Here is a 16,355-nt window from a genome sequence, read left to right as displayed (position 1 = left end):
ATTGGCACCCAGTGACATGGTTTGGGTTCAATGATTGACCAATAATATTAGGGAAAAAAACCTCAAAAATGTTTTGCCAAACCCAAATAGGCTTATCACACTCCCACCACAACTGTACAAAGGCCCACCTCTTGCTAAAGACCCACCAGCATTGAGATGAACTCACAGAGGTACTACAGTAACATTGTCTCATCCACCCTAGGGACATAGATGCTGGTTGACCTGGACTTGCAGCCCCACCAAAGGTGTCCTACATACATAGATCCAGGTGTGCCTAAGGCCCTTCACATTGCTGTCAGCTGTTGGCTTGGGGTGCAGATGGTCAGCCTGTTGGCTTATGTCTATGGGTTGGAACTACCTCATGCACCAGAAGCCTGTTTGTAAATTCCTACTTGAAGAGGATGTCATTTCCTTACAAGTCTCATTGCCTGATGTCCCACCCATGTCACAAGCCTATAAATCAGTACAAGCAGGATCAGAGGTAATTTCCAAAAGGACTGCAGTGCCAGCAAGCTCTGCGCTAATTCCAATGGCTTCCACCCATCACAGCACTGTTAATAGACTACAGCTCCCAGGATTGTTTGGGGGATGCCATGACTGTTTCAAGCAGTCTCATAACGCTTTAAATGTATGGTGTGAATGTGACCAAAGTCTTGTACCTCAAAGATTCCACCAATATTTGTTCTTACACAAGCTTTTGTGAGCTAGAGTCCTCTTCATCAGGTGCGTGAAGTACTATCCTCCGATAGCAGGTACAGTGGTACCTCAGGTTACATACGCTTCAGGTTACAGACTCCGCTAACCAAGAAATAACGCTTCAGGTTAAGAACTTTGCTTCAGGATAAGAACAGAAATTGTGCTTTGGCGGCACAGCGGCAGCAGGAGGTCCCATTAGCTAAAGTAGTGCTGAAGGTTAAGAACAGTTTCAGGTTAAGAACGGACCTCCAGAACGAATTAAGTTCTTAACCCGAGGTACCACTGTAGTCTGTATATGTATATGTGTTGTAAAATGCTATGAAATGCAAGCGGGGCAATCTTGGCAATTCCATTGAAATGTAAATATATGCAAATACAAAACCATGGCCAATCACAACAGCAGCAACTGGTGTAATAGTCATCCAAGGTTGATCACTGTCGACATACCCAAACCATACATTAAAAGCACATCTAGTGCACATTTAAAGCACATGATTTCCCCCAAAGAATCCTGGGAACTGTAGTCTGTTACAGGTGTTTGGAATTGTAGCACTCTGATGGGGAAACTAAAGCTCCCATGATTCCTTGGGGCAGGTCATGTGCTTTAAATGCATGCCGTGTAGATAAATTAGTGCAGATGTATTTGAATTGTCCCATTAGAATTTCATGCTTGCCTGACTCCACTGGGTTAGATCCAATGTTAGTGCTACTCGGAGTAGGCTCACTGAAACGATCGACATAACTAAGATCCATCCATTTCAATGGGTCTACTCTGTGAGTTGAACTCAACCCACTCCCTCCCATCCCTTTGCACCTCGTATGCTCCATATACCTACCAACTTCATGCATCTATGTAGCTAAACTCATGCCAGAATTAACTATACGAGTCGCCGCAACAAAACTCCGTTGCTTTTGCCGCAGCTGAATTAAACACGGCTGCTTCAGAGTTGCTGCCCCTTTAAGCGGTAGCCTTGAGCGGCTGACCTCGCTCTGTCACATGACGGGATTCTGGCAACATCGGCGACTTCTGCCCTTACTTCGTCACGTGACGACGAGGCGCTGCGACGGCGGGGCCAATAGGAGCTCTGATGAGCTGCGCGGCCCTGCTTTTCGCTGAGCTGCTGCTGCTGATTGGCTGAGCCACAAAGAAAGGCGTAGTTGGAGAAGGCAGAGGTCTTGGAGCTGGGAAGCAGGTAACTTCTTTTCACTTCTCTTGCCGCTTTCTATTATCCGGGCGGCGGCTCTAAGGTTGCTCCCATTCCTCCCCGCATGCAATTATGGAATCATAGAAGTGTTGAGTTGGAAGGGACCACAAGGGTCATCTAGTCCAACCCCCTGAAATTAGGGAATCTTTTGCTCTACGTGGGGCTCGAACTCACGACCCTGAGATCAAGCGTCTCATGCTGTATAGATTTGTAAAAAAAAAAAACACTTTCCGCATCCTCTCAAGGATCCAGCTCTCCTTTCCTTCCAATATCTCTTACCAATTTTGAATGAACTCTTACCCCTATGGGGCTGGGGGCGGGCCGGTGGGCGCGAAGAGGGAGCTTGGCAATGGCGACTGGGAGGCGGGAGATAATGGAGAGGTTTGTTTTATTTCCTTACATTTATTACTGCTGTTTTTTTTTCCCCTTTTACTGGGGGTGATACTATTAATAGTAGTAGTAGTATTAATCGAATGGTTCATTTATTACCCACTAAGGTAATAGAATATAAAGCTATTAGTGACCACTAGCCACAATGGCTATGCCATAGGTGCTTGTGAATACCAGTTGCTGGAAGCCGCAGTAAGGGAAAGAGCTGGCTAGCCTGTTTCCTACAGGCATCTGGTTGGCCACTGAGAGAACAGGATGCTGGAGCAGATGAGCCACTGGCCTGATCCAGCAGGCTATTGTTTTGTACTTAAGGTCCCAGATTGGGTTACAACAATTTACAATGCATTATACCTCATCTTCCTCCTTTCTTTCCTGCCGCTCATGGCATTGTAGATGTGGATCACATGGTGGGGTCTCCATTTCACAATCAGGCAGTAAATACACCACGCCCTGCTTAGGTGAAAGAATGATGGCAGCCTGGTGTGCCTTCATACCATGTGTAGCCTGCAACCTAAGACCCCCAATTTTTGTTTTCTTGCGGGTTTTTTCCACTCCTCTTGCTTCTGTGGTGGAGCCCAGGTAGTTCCCAGATGCAGTTCTACTGCAGACACTGGCCAGATTAAAAAGAACCTGCCTTATACCAAATCAGATTGTTCAGAATTGTCTATTACACTGACTGGCAGCTGCTGTCAGGGGTTTCATTCAAGAAATCTCAACCCAGCCCTACTTGGAGATGCCTTTGGGAGTTGAACCTGGAACCATATTCGTGCATAATTGATTCTTTTTAGTAAAACACCCTGAAGGTTCTACAATCAAGCAGCAGTTACACTTTATGAAATAAAAATAGCTTAAAAAGATAGATTCATTGTCACCGAGCTCTTCAGTACATAGGCTGTCAGACAAAGGCTACATTCATATGCCCCATATATACCCACTTGACTGCTTTGCTTGGCAAAATGGGCACTATTACAAGTTTATTATTAATATTACAATAATACAATATTATTATATTAATCTGTTCACCGTATTCTTTTTGGTGCCTGCCAAAAGCATTCTAACCCTTCCCAGATGCTTAGAAATGCTAATGTGAATTTCAATTTGTTTTAACATTTTGTATGCTTTTAAACTATTGTAAATTTATCTTGAATAAATTTCTTGTTTTACTCCTTTTTGTAAACTTCTTAGAGGTTTTTGTTACAGTCAAGCAGTATATAAATTGTGCGAAATTGAATGAATAAATAAAATCCCCCCTCCCCATTTAATCCCCACAACAACCCCATGAGGTAGGTTAGGCTGAGATGCAATTACTAGCTCCAGGTTACCCGAGTGAACTTCCAGGCCAAGTGGGGATTGAACCCTGGTCTCCTAGGTCCTAGTCTGGCACTAACCACTGCACCCCCACTGCCTCTCTCTTGCATCATGCTCAACCTCTCTGTAATGTAGGCCTCAGTGAAGCCTTCTTACCTGTCCACCTGCCACAGCCATGTCGGATAGGGAGGAGCGCCGCTTTGTGGAGATCCCGCGGGAGTCAGTGCGGCTGATGGCTGAGAGCACCGGCGTGGAGCTGACGGATGAGGTGGCCTCCCTCCTGGCTGAAGATGTCTGTTACCGCCTGCGAGAAGCCACTCAGGTGAGGGAGGCCTTGGTGGGTCCAGTCCTGAGGATTCTGGGAAATAGAGGGGCCAGCTTTGCGCCCTCCATCCCTCCTGCTGTTGACAACCTGTCTCCTTCCCAGCCCCAGTTTGCCAGTAGGACACTATTTTGATGACTGATTTGGGCTTGCCGATCGGAAGGCTGGCGGTTCAAATCCCCATGACGGAGTGAGCTCCTGTTGCTCTGTCCCAGCTCCTGCCAACCTAGCAGTTCAAAAGCATACCAGTGCAAGTAGATAAATAAGTACTGCTGCGACGGGAAGGTAAATGGCGTTTCCGTGTGCTCTGGCACTTGTTATGGTGTTTTGTAGCACCAGCAGCAGTTTAGTCCTGCTGGCCACATGACCTGGAAAGCTGTCTGTGGACAAACGCCGGCTCCCTTGGCCTGAAAGCGAGATGAGCACCGCATCCCCATAGTCTCATTTGACTGGACTTAACCGTCCAGGGGTCCTTTAGCTTTACCAATTTCCCCCATTCCTTAGGTTTAAAAAAATGAAATCAAACCTGCAATGACATATAAAATATAAATTTTTAAAATGCAGATATGTATGTAATAAAAGCCACGGGAACCAACAACGTATGCTGAAAGTGCATTCACTTGCTTTTTCCACCTGGTGCCCTTTAAATATTTTGGACCTGAACTCCCATCAGTTGGTCATTTTGGACTATTCCCATCAGCCCCAACCTGTTGTGGTCTAAGGACGCCTGAAGGTCCACAGTGGGGGTGGGGAGCACACCTGGAGCAGACAGTACTGCGCTAGACAGCCCAAGGACCTGACTTCATCTGATGTGACTTTTTGTATGTTCTTTCCTCTCGCTTTCAGAACAGTTCCCAGTTCATGAAACACACCAAACGGAGAAAGCTGACGGTGGAGGACTTCAATCGCGCCCTGCGCTGGAGCAATGTCGAGGTGAACCCAGGAGGCCTGGCTTTCTTGAGATCTGGGCAAATCGGCTGGCCCCAAATGGACCCCTCTCAGGACACCTTCCCTCTTGGCGGCAGCTAAAAGCCAGGAAGCTCCTTGATAGTTAGAATGATTTAAGATGCTGCTTTCGCCCAGGCCTGAGGGACATAAGATGCAGAGGAGCATGAGAACACAAGCTCCTGTTGGATCATGTTATCAACTAAAACCAGGCAGATTAGTAGCCACCTCACGGTGGGGGAGGGATCCTCTTTAATTGGTTGGCAGGCCAGCTAGGAAATGGGGTATGTGTGAGAGAGAGTGAGTCTGCGGCGGCGGCTGCTTTGCAAGGTTGGCGGCCTTGAGAGACTTGAGGGTGTCCTATCTGTTGCAGGCAGTGTGTGGCTATGGCTCTCAGGACACCCTCCCATTCCGTGCCATCAAGGACGGTGAGCTGTACTTCCAGGAGGATCGTGAGGTCAACCTGGTGGAGCTGGCTTTGGCCACCAACATCCCCAAGGGCTGTGCTGAAGCAGCTGTGAGAGGTAGGCCTCATTTGGGGGGGGGGAGTGTAGGGCAAAGGGGTGAGGCGACTGCCCCAGGCAGCAGGGTCCACAGGGGCAGCAGATCCTGATGTAGGTCTGTCTTCCTCCCTTGTTCCTGATGTAGATACAGTGGTACCTTGGATCTCAAACTTAATCTGTTCCGTTCCAAAACCAAGGTGTGTTTTCCCATAGAAAGTAATGCCAAACGGATGAATCTGTTCCAGGCTTTAAAAACAACCCCTAAAACAGCAATTTAACATGAATTTTACTATCTAACGAGACCATTGAGCCATAAAATGAAAGCAGTGCTATACAATAAATAAGACAGTATTGAAGATGATAAAAATTAAAATTAATGTTTTTTCTTACCTGCACTGATAGTCATTGTTTGGGTGGGGGGCTTTTATCCATTTCCACAGTCACACAATCAATCAATCAGTAGCTGAACTGGGTTCCATGCATTCACAAAAACAAATCAACCGAAAAAGCCTCAAAAACAAAAACACAAAATAAATAGCAAAAACAAAAGCACCAAACTTAATCTGTTCCGGAAGTCCTATTGACTTCTGAAATGTTCAAAAACTAAGGCGCAGCTTCTGATTGGTACAGGTGCCCCGGAAACAATAGCCAACAACTGCATCAGACGTTCAGCTTCCGAAAAACGTTCGAAAACCAGAACACTTACTTCGGGTTTTTTGCGTTTCAGCACCAAGGTACCACTGTATGTCCTCACCCCTTCTTACCTGGTCAGGGGGGCATTTTGTGGTTTGCTTTCGGTGCAAAATGGCTCTGCCCCTCCACCAACCTTGAGGATCCGCAGGGAAGGAGGCCGTCTTTTTTGGTATTTGGGGCCCGAGTTGCTTCAGGTTTAAAGTACTAACCCGATCACCTTGAATCAGGCCTGGAAAAGGGCTGGCTACCGGTGCAAGTTGTTTTAAAACAATGAATTATATGAGATATAAATGGAACCCCAGGCAGTAATCTGCATTTTGGACCAATAGAAGTTTCTGAGTTGCCTTCAAGGGGGCAGCCCCATGCACAGCACATTGCAGTAGTCCAAGGCTGGGTTGAGCAGCTAAACCATGGACCCTCTTCTCTTTGCTCTCTCTAGTTCATGTCTCTTACCTGGATGGGAAAGGAAACTTGGAACCACAAGGCTCTGGTAAGAACGGTTTGCTTAGTTGTATTTATTTGAATTAATTAATTAATTAATAATTGCCCTGCTTCTCTCTCCCCCCCACCCCCCCCAAATGAATCCCAGGCTTTAATGTTGTTGTTTTTTGTAATTTGTTTATTACATTTGTACCCCACCTCTCCTCCAAGGAAATCAATGTCTTTCTCCCTCCCCCTCCTCCTTGCAAAAACAAGTTTGTGAGGTATGTTAGGACCCGCTCAATAGTGGCGCATGGCCCTTGAAAGGTCACACAGAAGGGAATGTGGCCCTCAAGTTGAAAAATGCCCTGGCTCTGTGTGGCCAGTTGAAGCGCCCCGACCTTCTGCCCCACGGGCCCAGGCAACAAGGAAGTGATGGATTGCTGAACTGTGTGGGACTGAGGTGATAAACCTCAGGCCTCACACCTGTCAGCAGTTGTGCTGAAGCATTTTGCAGCTTCCGGATCAAGCACAAGGGAAGCCCCACATGGAGCACATCACAGATTTGGAAAGGAACCCTGTTCGTTAGTTGCTTCCTGTACCCCCACCCGCTAGGGTTGCCAGGTGTCCACTATTTGAGTGGACAGTCCACTTTTTACACACTATATTCACTATTTCCCCCCCACAAAATAGTGGACTTTTTAATTGAAAAGCTTTATGATGAAATGGTATTTTAATACGTGTTAAAATGTTTGTAAGAAAATATATAATTTAATTTAATTTAATTTAAAACCACCCCCCCCCCCGCTTGTCCACTATTTTTTGGAAGCAGACCTGGCAACCCTACCACCCGCTACAACCCCCACAAATTTATCCCTCTCATCCTTCCAGTGCCCAGCGCCGTCTCAGCCCTGACAGACGACCTGCTGAAGTATTACCAGCACGTGACCCGGGCCGTGTTGGGGGACGACCCCCAGCTGATGAAGGTGGGCAATGAGCAGAGGGGTGAGGGAGCAGTCAAAGCAACGGCTGGGGCCACAGGTGGAATCGGAAAGCAGAATTGTGCTGGGCGGATAAAAAGGAAGAAGCAGACATTTTCTGGTCTGGGCGAAACCTCAGACAGGTCAAATGCAAAGTGGTGGCGAGAGTGGTTTGGGGAGCATTTGGGTTTGCGGCCTGGAGTTTTGGAAGTGCATCCTGACCAGCGTTTTGCCAACCATGAAATAGAAAAGACCTAAGTGGTTCAGGGCTTTATAAATTGATACAAGAGCCTTGAACCTGGCTCAGTAGTTGTTTAGTACAATGGTTCCCATTAGCCCCGCCTAGCAGGGCCTATTTGTGTAGCATTGTTCTTTCTTATATGTTTAGGCTTGTTTCACACCATCGTAACAGGAGCGAGGCCTATTCCATTTATTCCCAGGATGCAACAGGCCCTGACTCCATTGATGGTTACTTCCTTTGGAAGGGAAAAGGAGTGGGCATGAACTGGGAATCAGTATTCAACTATTGAGTCAGACCAAGCACTCGCGTGACACTAGAACCAGTGGTCATCCAATGAAGCAGAATGTTGGAAAGTTAAGGACAGGTTAAAGAAAGTACTTTCCCCCACACAGAGCATAAACGGTGGAACTTCCTCCTGCAGGAGGCAGTGATTGGAGCCACCAACTTAATTTGCTTTGGAAGAGGATTGGATGAATTAATGAAGGAGAAGGCTCTCGGTGACTATTAGCCACGATGTCTATGCTCTGCCTTCGCTGTCGGGAGGCACCAATGCTTCTGAATACCATTTGCTGGGAACCACAGGAAGGGAGGGGGCTCTGGGGGCTTGAATTCTGCTTGCGGTTTTCACCACAGGCGTCCAGTGCTGGCCTGCATGAGCCATTCAACAGGCTCTTCTTACGGAATGTGGTGCTTTAACCATGCAGAATTAGGTCTCGCCCATCCAAGGGCACCAACCTCTGCCCCCCACCTTGCCAGCCCCCTAACCTTTTCCACTTCCCTCCTGCTCAGGTGGCTCTTCAGGACCTGCAAACCAACTCGAAGATTGCGGCTCTCCTGCCTTACTTTGTCTACGTTGTGAGTGGGGTGAGTTGAGTGGCAAGTGCCCAGTTTCTCTCCACCCCTTGGGAAGGGCTTCTGCAACAACCGGCACAAGGCTTCCCCACTCGGTTGGGTATGAGACCCATAGGTGTTCTTTGGGGTGGCACTTTCTGTGAAAGCTGGCATGGACCTCAGCTCAGTCACAAGATGCTGGAATGTGTGCAGACTGGAAGGCGACCAGAAGGATAAAGGGCCTGGAAACAGCAGCTTGTAAGGAACAGTTTTGGGAACTAGGGATGTTTAGCCTGGAGAAGGGGAGACAGGGAGGGGATATGATGGCTGTCTTCAAATACCCGAAGCTTATTATGTGTGAGAATGGATTGTTATTAGCAGTTCCCAGAGTGGGTTACAACAATTTAAAACCTGGTTTATTTTCTGCTGATGTATCAATATACCTTGATGCTTAATTTAACCAGGTTATATATCTGATTGAAAATTCTGGGGAAAACTTTTCTTTAAAGAAAGGAAGGAGAAAATAAAATTCATAATTAAAAAACAGTTGAAATGTATTAAGTTTACAAGAATACAAGTTGGGTCCTAAAAGCACACAGTGCAGATGCCAAAGAGGTTGTGTCTTCAACATTCAACATTCGCCAAAAGCTGTGTAGTGAAGGCGCTGGGCTCACCTCTGTGGGGAGGGAGTTCCACAACTTTGCGGCTGCCCAGAGCAGGTGTTTCTGAGTTTCTGAGCGGGGTGGAACAACCAAGAGGGCCCCTCTCTGCTGAGGGACTGTGGGAAAGAAGGCGGCCTCTCATATATTTGGGGCCTACGTTGTGCATGGGAGTGAAGAAGGAGGTTGTGTTTACAACTGCTGTAAGGTTAGGTAGGAAGGAAGGCATCTCCAGGCTGCGAGGGGTGCCCACCCTTGAGGGAGAGGCTGTGTGCCAGTCAGCTATGGCCTGAGGGCTGCCCAGAGGGTGATGTACGGCCTGGTCCTCTGCTTGGTTCGAGGCTGGCTTCTGAGCCTGCCTTTCCTCTCCTGGATCCCCTGGCAGGTCAAGTCCGTGAGCCACGACTTGGAGCAGCTGAACCGCCTCCTGCACGTGGCCAAGAGCCTCATCCAGAACCCCTACCTGTGCCTGGGCTCCTACGTCAAGAGCCTCATTGCCAGCGTCATGTACTGCGTCCTGGAACCCCTGGCGGCTTCTATCAACCCCCTCAATGATCACTGGACCCTGCGTGACTACGCAGCCATGCTGCTGGGACACATCTTCTGGTACGCCATTTCCTCCTTTGGAGCAGGGAGAGCCTCCCCCACCCCCCGGTTTCCCGTTGAGGTAACTGGCTGGGAGTTGCGCCCTCCTCCTTGTGATGTCACCTACTGAAATGTCTTGTGGACTCTGCTTTTTTTTTTAAACCAGCTCTCAGGGATTTTCCAGTTGTGGGTTGGTGTAGATGACCGTTGGGGGTCCCTTACAACGCTACAATTTGATGGTTCTATCTAGCGCAAAAGCACGGGGGCCACACTGGGTCATTGGCAAGCTTAAGGGGGTCTCATGGATGGAGTTAGAGGCATTCGTGGACAGAGGAACAGACATGGCCCTCGGCAATAGGCTATATTCCTGCCACGCCAAAGCCAGTGGTTAATACACACACCCTAGCTTCATCCTGACATTCTGGGGGAACCAGTTCCAAATGTGTTCCATGAAGAAATATTTTCTTTTATCTAGACGTGCACTGTCCCAGTGTTTTTCAACCACTGTTCCGTGGCACACTAGTGTGCCGCGAGATGTTGCCTGGTGTGCCGTGGGAAAAATTGAAAAATTCAAGAGAATTACTTTATATATAGTCAATATAGGCACAGAGTTAAATTTTTTAACATTTTCTAATGGTGGTGTGCCTCGTGATTTTTTTCATGAAACAAGTGTGCCTTTGCCCAAAAAAGGTTGAAAAACACTGCACTGTCCCATCGGTTGAGCAAGCCCGTGGAGAGAAAAATCTCCTTAACTTTTTTTTTAAAACTTATAATCTTTATTTCACATTTTTTAAAAATACATTCACACGCAAGTATACAACAAAGAAGAAATGCAAATCATACAATACAAACACAATCACAGAAGGAAAAAAGATAACCAAAAGACCCCCCAAAAAACAGCAAAAAGGAAAAAAAAGATTTTTTTAAAAAAAACAATGACTTCCTGTCATTTGTATATCATTTCCTTCTACATATTAAAATTTCTTACTTTTCTTCACCATACAATACAACCATCCAACAAAATGCCTCAATCTATCATATAATATACTATCCATCTATATATTCCCTTATGTATCTCATTCTAGACAAATCACCAATTCCATCTTTATACCTTCTTCTCTTTAACTCTTTTAGCTCTTGGTTGATTCTATTTCTATGCTGCTTTTTATTCAAATAAATCCCAAAGCGGCTTACAAACGAAAGATAAAAATAACATAATGGAACATCATAAATACAGCGTAAATTGTATAGAACGCTTAACAAATCATCAGTAAAACAATCACAAATCACAAACAATTAACCATCTATGTAACACTATTAAAAAAACAACTAAAAGATAAGCTAAACATCACAGTTGCACCAAAAATCTTATTATAGGATTCACAAAGTATGACAGCATTCATATCTATAAAACAATATTAACATTAATAAAATAACAACAAAACAAACAAACAAAGCCCTGTTGAATTTGTACTCTTGACAAGGAGAAAGCAATGGTGCCCAAACTGGAGTGCCTTGCAAATAATGGTCTTTTAAAATGTTGCTTGTCTATCCAGACAAATCAGGTTTATATAGCTGAGGCTGACTCTACATTCCACTGCAAACTAGCCCACCCAAGAGAGAGGAGACATGGTAAGGAAAAGAGCTTCGCTAAGCAAGCCGTTTCAGAAGACTCTCTTGGGTGAGCTAGTTTGCAGGCTCCTTGGGGCAGGGACCTGCCTGCTGTTTTTTCTTTCTTTTCATTTCCCCCCTTTTTCTTTTGCCATGGATTGATATATGCTGCATGCGCTGCAAATCTTTTTCAGGACTCACGGTGACTTGGTGAGCGGCCTATATCACCAGATCCTGCTGTCGCTGCAGAAAGTGCTGGCCGATCCCGTCCGCCCGCTCTGTTCCCACTATGGGGCTGTTGTGGGGCTACATGCCTTGGGATGGAAGGTAACTGGCATTTTTGTATTTTATTTATTAATTATGCATTAGACATATCGGAGCCATTTGCATCAGTTGCACATAAAAACATACAACAGAAGTCATATGAAAAAGTTAAAATCAGAAAACCGCTTACCGTAGATGAAATAATGTATTCTTAACTGCCTGCATAAGCCTGAGAGAATAGGAAAGTTTTCAGCAGTTGGCACAAAAAGGCCTGCTGGATCCCTAGTGGCAGAGAGTTCCACCGGACTGAGCCAATGACACTAAAGGTTTATTTATACAGGTAGGTAGCCGTGTTGGTCTGCCATAGTCGAAACAAAATTTAAAAATTCCTTCCAGTAGCACCTTAAGAGACCAAGGTATCTGAAGAAGTGTGCATGCACATGAAAGCTCATACCTATAACAAACTTAGTTGGTCTCTAAGGTGCTACTGGAAGGAATTTTTAAATTTTCTTTCGATTAAAGGTTTATCGTCATTGTCAAATGAGCTTTGCCCTCTCAGGAAATGACTGACGATGCTCCTGCAGATGATGTCCGCGATCAAGCTGGAATATAAGGGTTTTGACAGTCCCTTAGGTACTTAGATGTACGTCGTTGAGGGATTTGTAAATTAATGCAAGGACATTCAACCTGCAGGGTAGTACTTGATGGGGTAGCAGATGGGCAGTTTGTGGATGTGTTTCCAGACTGGTGACCTGTGTTGTTGGGCAGGTGCCCCCATCAGCAGTCTGGCCACCCTATTCAGCACCAGCCAGAGCTGCTTCTGAACCAGGCCCAAGGGCAGCTCCGTGTAAGTGACACTGCAGTGATCTAGCCTGGCCAATGCAGGGGCTACAGTGGTCTTCCTCTTGGCTGTGTCTCCCCAGCATAGTGACCAGCACAGCTCACCTGTGCTGTCTCTCTGTTTCTCCGCTTCTTCTCACCCAGGCAGTGGAGAGGGTTCTCTATCCCCACCTCTCCACCTACTGGTCAAACCTGCAAACCGTGCTGGATGACTACTCTGTGTCCAATGCTCAGGTGAAGGCTGATGGGCACAAAGTCTATGGAGCCATCCTGGTAAGTCCCTGCTGATACCTTTTTTCATTTTTAAAATCGGAATTTCATTGACAACAAGCAGGTTACAGGGGGGGGGGGGAGAGAGGGATGATAAGATTGCCAGTAAGGAAATATAGGATGCAGCCACACAATTTTACTGCATGAATAAAAGGAAGAGGAAAAGGGTGTGTGATCTATTATTACAAAGGGTTCCATGGTCTAATCCAGAGGTTTTGGGGGCCACCATCCCTTTGGTTCCATAAGCTCATCCCCAGCACCCTCTACTCTACAGAAAGCGCTGTTTGCAATTACAGTTTGCATGAGCCACTAAAGAAGCACAATAAAATCCCAAAACAGTAAAAACAATGCGTGTTTATTCGAAATCCAATTTAAACGTGTTAGTTTAATGAATTACACTGAATAAAATTGATTAGCTTGATCCTGTGACAGCAGCTTTTCAAAGTCTGATAGTCACTGACACCTCTAGTCCCTCCCCCCGACACCCCTTGCCTCTTAGCACCCCACTGGGCCCCCCCCCCAGGGGATGGTGCCACCCCATTTGGGAACCACTGGTCTAAATCAGAACAATTACATTTTTTATACTTTGAAAAAAGATGAAAAAGTAACCTTAAACTGTACTAAATCCAGATGTTTGCACAGACCTGTGCAACCTGACACTCCTGAGCTGCTGTGTTTGTATATCAAATAAACCAAATGGCAAAGAAGGGATCGCAAGCCCTTTGGACACTTTTAGCTTATGTGAGATTTTTTCCAAGCAGGGTGATTTGCAAAGAGTTGGAATAACCAACAGCCCAGATATTGAGGCTTCCAAAACTTGGCAGCTGAGGCCCAGGCTGCTCTCAAAAGATGTGAGATCTATCTCTTAGTTGTTCATGTCTCGATCCAAATCTACAAGCAAATTCAAAAGAGACGAATGAGGGTAGGGGTGATTTCTGATGGTCAGGGACGATGGGAGTTGTAGTCCCAACAACAGCTGGGGACCCAAATTTGAGAAACACTGCGTAACCCGCCCCCCCCCAATGAGGCCCAGCCTGCGAGTGCATTATGTGCCTGCCCACTGCTGCCCACTGCCAATGCTCATTTGATGTGCTGTTCCTCCTCCCTTCCTCCAGGTGGCAGTGGAGCGGCTCCTGAAGATGAAGGCGCAGGCTGTATCGGCACCCGTCCAGGCGGAAGGCTCCGGCACAGAGGGGCGCTCGCGGGAGGGCTGCCCTTGGCTCAGCCCTCTCCAGGACCCTCAGGTGGAGTTCGGCTTTGGCATCGCCAGCCACCTGCTCCAGCTGGGCAGCGGTGGGCCCCAGGCCGGTGTGGGCATCTCCACGGACCCCCCCACCACCTCATTGAACGAAATCTACCAGGAGCTGTACTACTTCTTTGGGGACAGCCTGGCTACCCGTTTCGGCACTGGCTCGGGGCTGTGCCCAGCCGAGCCGCTGCCGGCCAGCGCTCCCAAGGTGGTGGATGCCAAAAAGGAGCCGCCGGCCTTTGGGGGCGGGGAGACAGCCCGCAAGATGCCCCAGCTGACGGCCAACGCCACCATCAGCCCGCGGGAAGAGGAGAGCCCCCGCGGGGAGTTCTCGGCCAGCCGGGCCCCCCTGCAGCGCCCTGCCAGCCTGGCTCGGTCGCGCAGCGCCTCTCGCCAGCAGGTGTACCGCCTGGGCGTCCGGGACGTCTTCCAGAAGTGCCGCTTCTCCCCCCAGGGGCCGCCTCGCTTCAGCTTCTTGATCGCAGGTCGGCAGGCGGAGAGGCGGTGCCAGGGGCGCCTCTTCCAGACCTCTTTCCTGCACCACCACGGCCCCGGCCACGTCTCCCGCTACACCCAGAAGCTGCCCATGATTGGGAGGACCAAGGCAGCGAAGAAGTGGGCCCACTCGGAATACTCTCTCTACCTGCCTCTCTGAAAGGGGCCAGCAGGGATCTGCCAGGGTGGCAGCAGCAGCAGCGCCCAGCCCTTCTGGGCCATGGGCCATTCATGGCAATGTCATTTTTTTAATTAAAAAAAAATATTTTCCAAAGATAACACACTATTCATTTGGAAATAAAAATACAAAATAATAACCAAACAAAGAAAACAAATCATACAGCCATGTGGCTTCCCTCCCCCAATACTTGCCATCTCTTAATCTTTAGCCAATGCCATTTTTTAAGGGCCACAACCTTTCTCAGGTAGAGCGGCGGCCTCTTGTGTTTTATTCCTGGCAATTTGGGACTTCTCTTTTATTGGCTCTGCTTCTTTTGAGGGGCACAATTTCATCGCCGCTTGTGGGAGACGTTGGGGGCAGGAGAACAGAGCTGGTTTTAAAAACTCCGGAACTGTGAAGGGGGAAGGATTTGTGTTTGGGGCAAGGCTTTTGGCCGGCCTTCACTAATGTGCTGGTCTCCAGTTGTTTTGAACTACAACTCCCAGCAGGCTCGGCTACCACACACTGACCAAGACTCCTCTAGGCGTCTGCCTGTCAAGGCACCGAGGAAATACTCAGCCTCCTTTTTCTTCTATGACCACAGAGTGCTCTCGACCTGTTTTCCTTTGCAGTGGGAAACTATGTTTGAAATGGGGGCTCCGGTTCTCCCCCCCCCCATTCCCCTACTGAAAGAGAGAATGAATAAAATAGCCCTTTATTTCCCTGATCTTTTTATAAACTGATGTCACAGTGGGTCATGCTGTTAACCAGAAGGTTGGTGGGCCGAGTCCATCCGGGGATGGCTGTGGGCAGGATTCCTACATTGCGGGGAGGGGGTAGACCAGATTACACTTGGGGTCCCTTCCAACTCTTGCAATGCTGCAATCTTATAATTAAAATCGTGTTCTTCCCCCAAAAGAATCCTGGAAGCTAGTTTGTTAAGGGTACTGGGAATTCTAGTTCTGTGAAGGGCCAAACTACAATTCCCAAGATTGTTTGTGTAGGGGTGTGCCTTAAATGTACAGTCCATATGTAGCCCTGGACTGAGTGAGACAAAGCAAAGTGTCAGATTCACTAGTGGCGGGGGGTCTTGCTTTTTTTTAGGAAGCCACTAAAAGTTTTGGGAGGGGTCCTTCAGGGTAGCTGTGGACGTGGGGAGGGGCAGGCTTACAGTGAGTGCATGAGAATATTCTACAGGAGGTGCTTTTTATAAAATAAAATAAAAAGCTCATCCTTTGTGTGTGTCTCTCTTCTCTTCCTTCAGCACTCCCCCCCCCCAAAAAAAGTTTCCCTTATTGGTTGAACACATGAGTATTTTGGAACTTCGCGTTTGTAATCCAGTTGGTAAATCATAATATAAGAAGTTGTCTTCTACGAAGTCAGCCCTTTCATTTTTAATTATTACTGTGACTATTATTTAAATTTGTATTCTGCTTTTCCATATAAATATGCTCAGAGCATCACCCCCCTAAACAAAAATACACATCAATACTTCATTGCAATAGCAATAAAATAATAAACCATTTCAAAATAATGACAATCCAACAAATACCTCAGTTTGATTTTGTGAACATTATGATAATTTAAAGTCATCATAGACAAACATTGAAATGTATAATTTAAAAGCCATTAAGTCAGTGGTCTTCATTCCTGTGGCAGTGAGTTCCACAGATCTATATGTGAAAATA

The 16,355-nt window shown here is 47.1% G+C and overlaps 1 protein-coding gene across 1 annotated transcript; it reads left to right on the top strand.

The window, feature by feature from the left end:
• The first annotated feature begins 1,778 nt into the window (after positions 1 to 1,778).
• Positions 1,779 to 14,707, top strand: TAF6L (TATA-box binding protein associated factor 6 like). The gene is made up of 11 exons (XM_033135755.1): positions 1,779 to 1,889; positions 3,735 to 3,921; positions 4,768 to 4,854; positions 5,240 to 5,390; positions 6,502 to 6,552; positions 7,374 to 7,468; positions 8,493 to 8,567; positions 9,579 to 9,799; positions 11,584 to 11,716; positions 12,638 to 12,766; positions 13,879 to 14,707. Exons 2-11 carry the CDS (start codon positions 3,775 to 3,777, stop codon positions 14,665 to 14,667), a joined length of 1,878 nt encoding a protein of 625 aa, XP_032991646.1. The 5' UTR covers positions 1,779 to 1,889; positions 3,735 to 3,774; the 3' UTR covers positions 14,668 to 14,707.
• Positions 14,708 to 16,355: the final 1,648 nt, after the last annotated feature.

Source organism: Lacerta agilis, chromosome 17 (assembly GCF_009819535.1).
Source record: "Lacerta agilis isolate rLacAgi1 chromosome 17, rLacAgi1.pri, whole genome shotgun sequence".
Classification (NCBI taxonomy): Eukaryota; Metazoa; Chordata; class Lepidosauria; order Squamata; family Lacertidae; genus Lacerta; species Lacerta agilis.
Note: the sequence above shows the minus strand (reverse complement) of the source record. Positions and strands in the feature narration are given on the sequence as shown.

Excerpts from the sequence above, each read along its gene's own strand:
- TAF6L (XM_033135755.1), top strand. The coding sequence starts at position 3,775 with ATGTCGGATAGGGAGGAGCGCCGCTTTGTGGAGATCCCGCGGGAGTCA. Across the intron at positions 4,855-5,239 it reads TGCGCTGGAGCAATGTCGAG|GCAGTGTGTGGCTATGGCTC; the intron begins GTGAACCCAGGA and ends TATCTGTTGCAG. Across the intron at positions 12,767-13,878 it reads AAGTCTATGGAGCCATCCTG|GTGGCAGTGGAGCGGCTCCT; the intron begins GTAAGTCCCTGC and ends CCCTTCCTCCAG.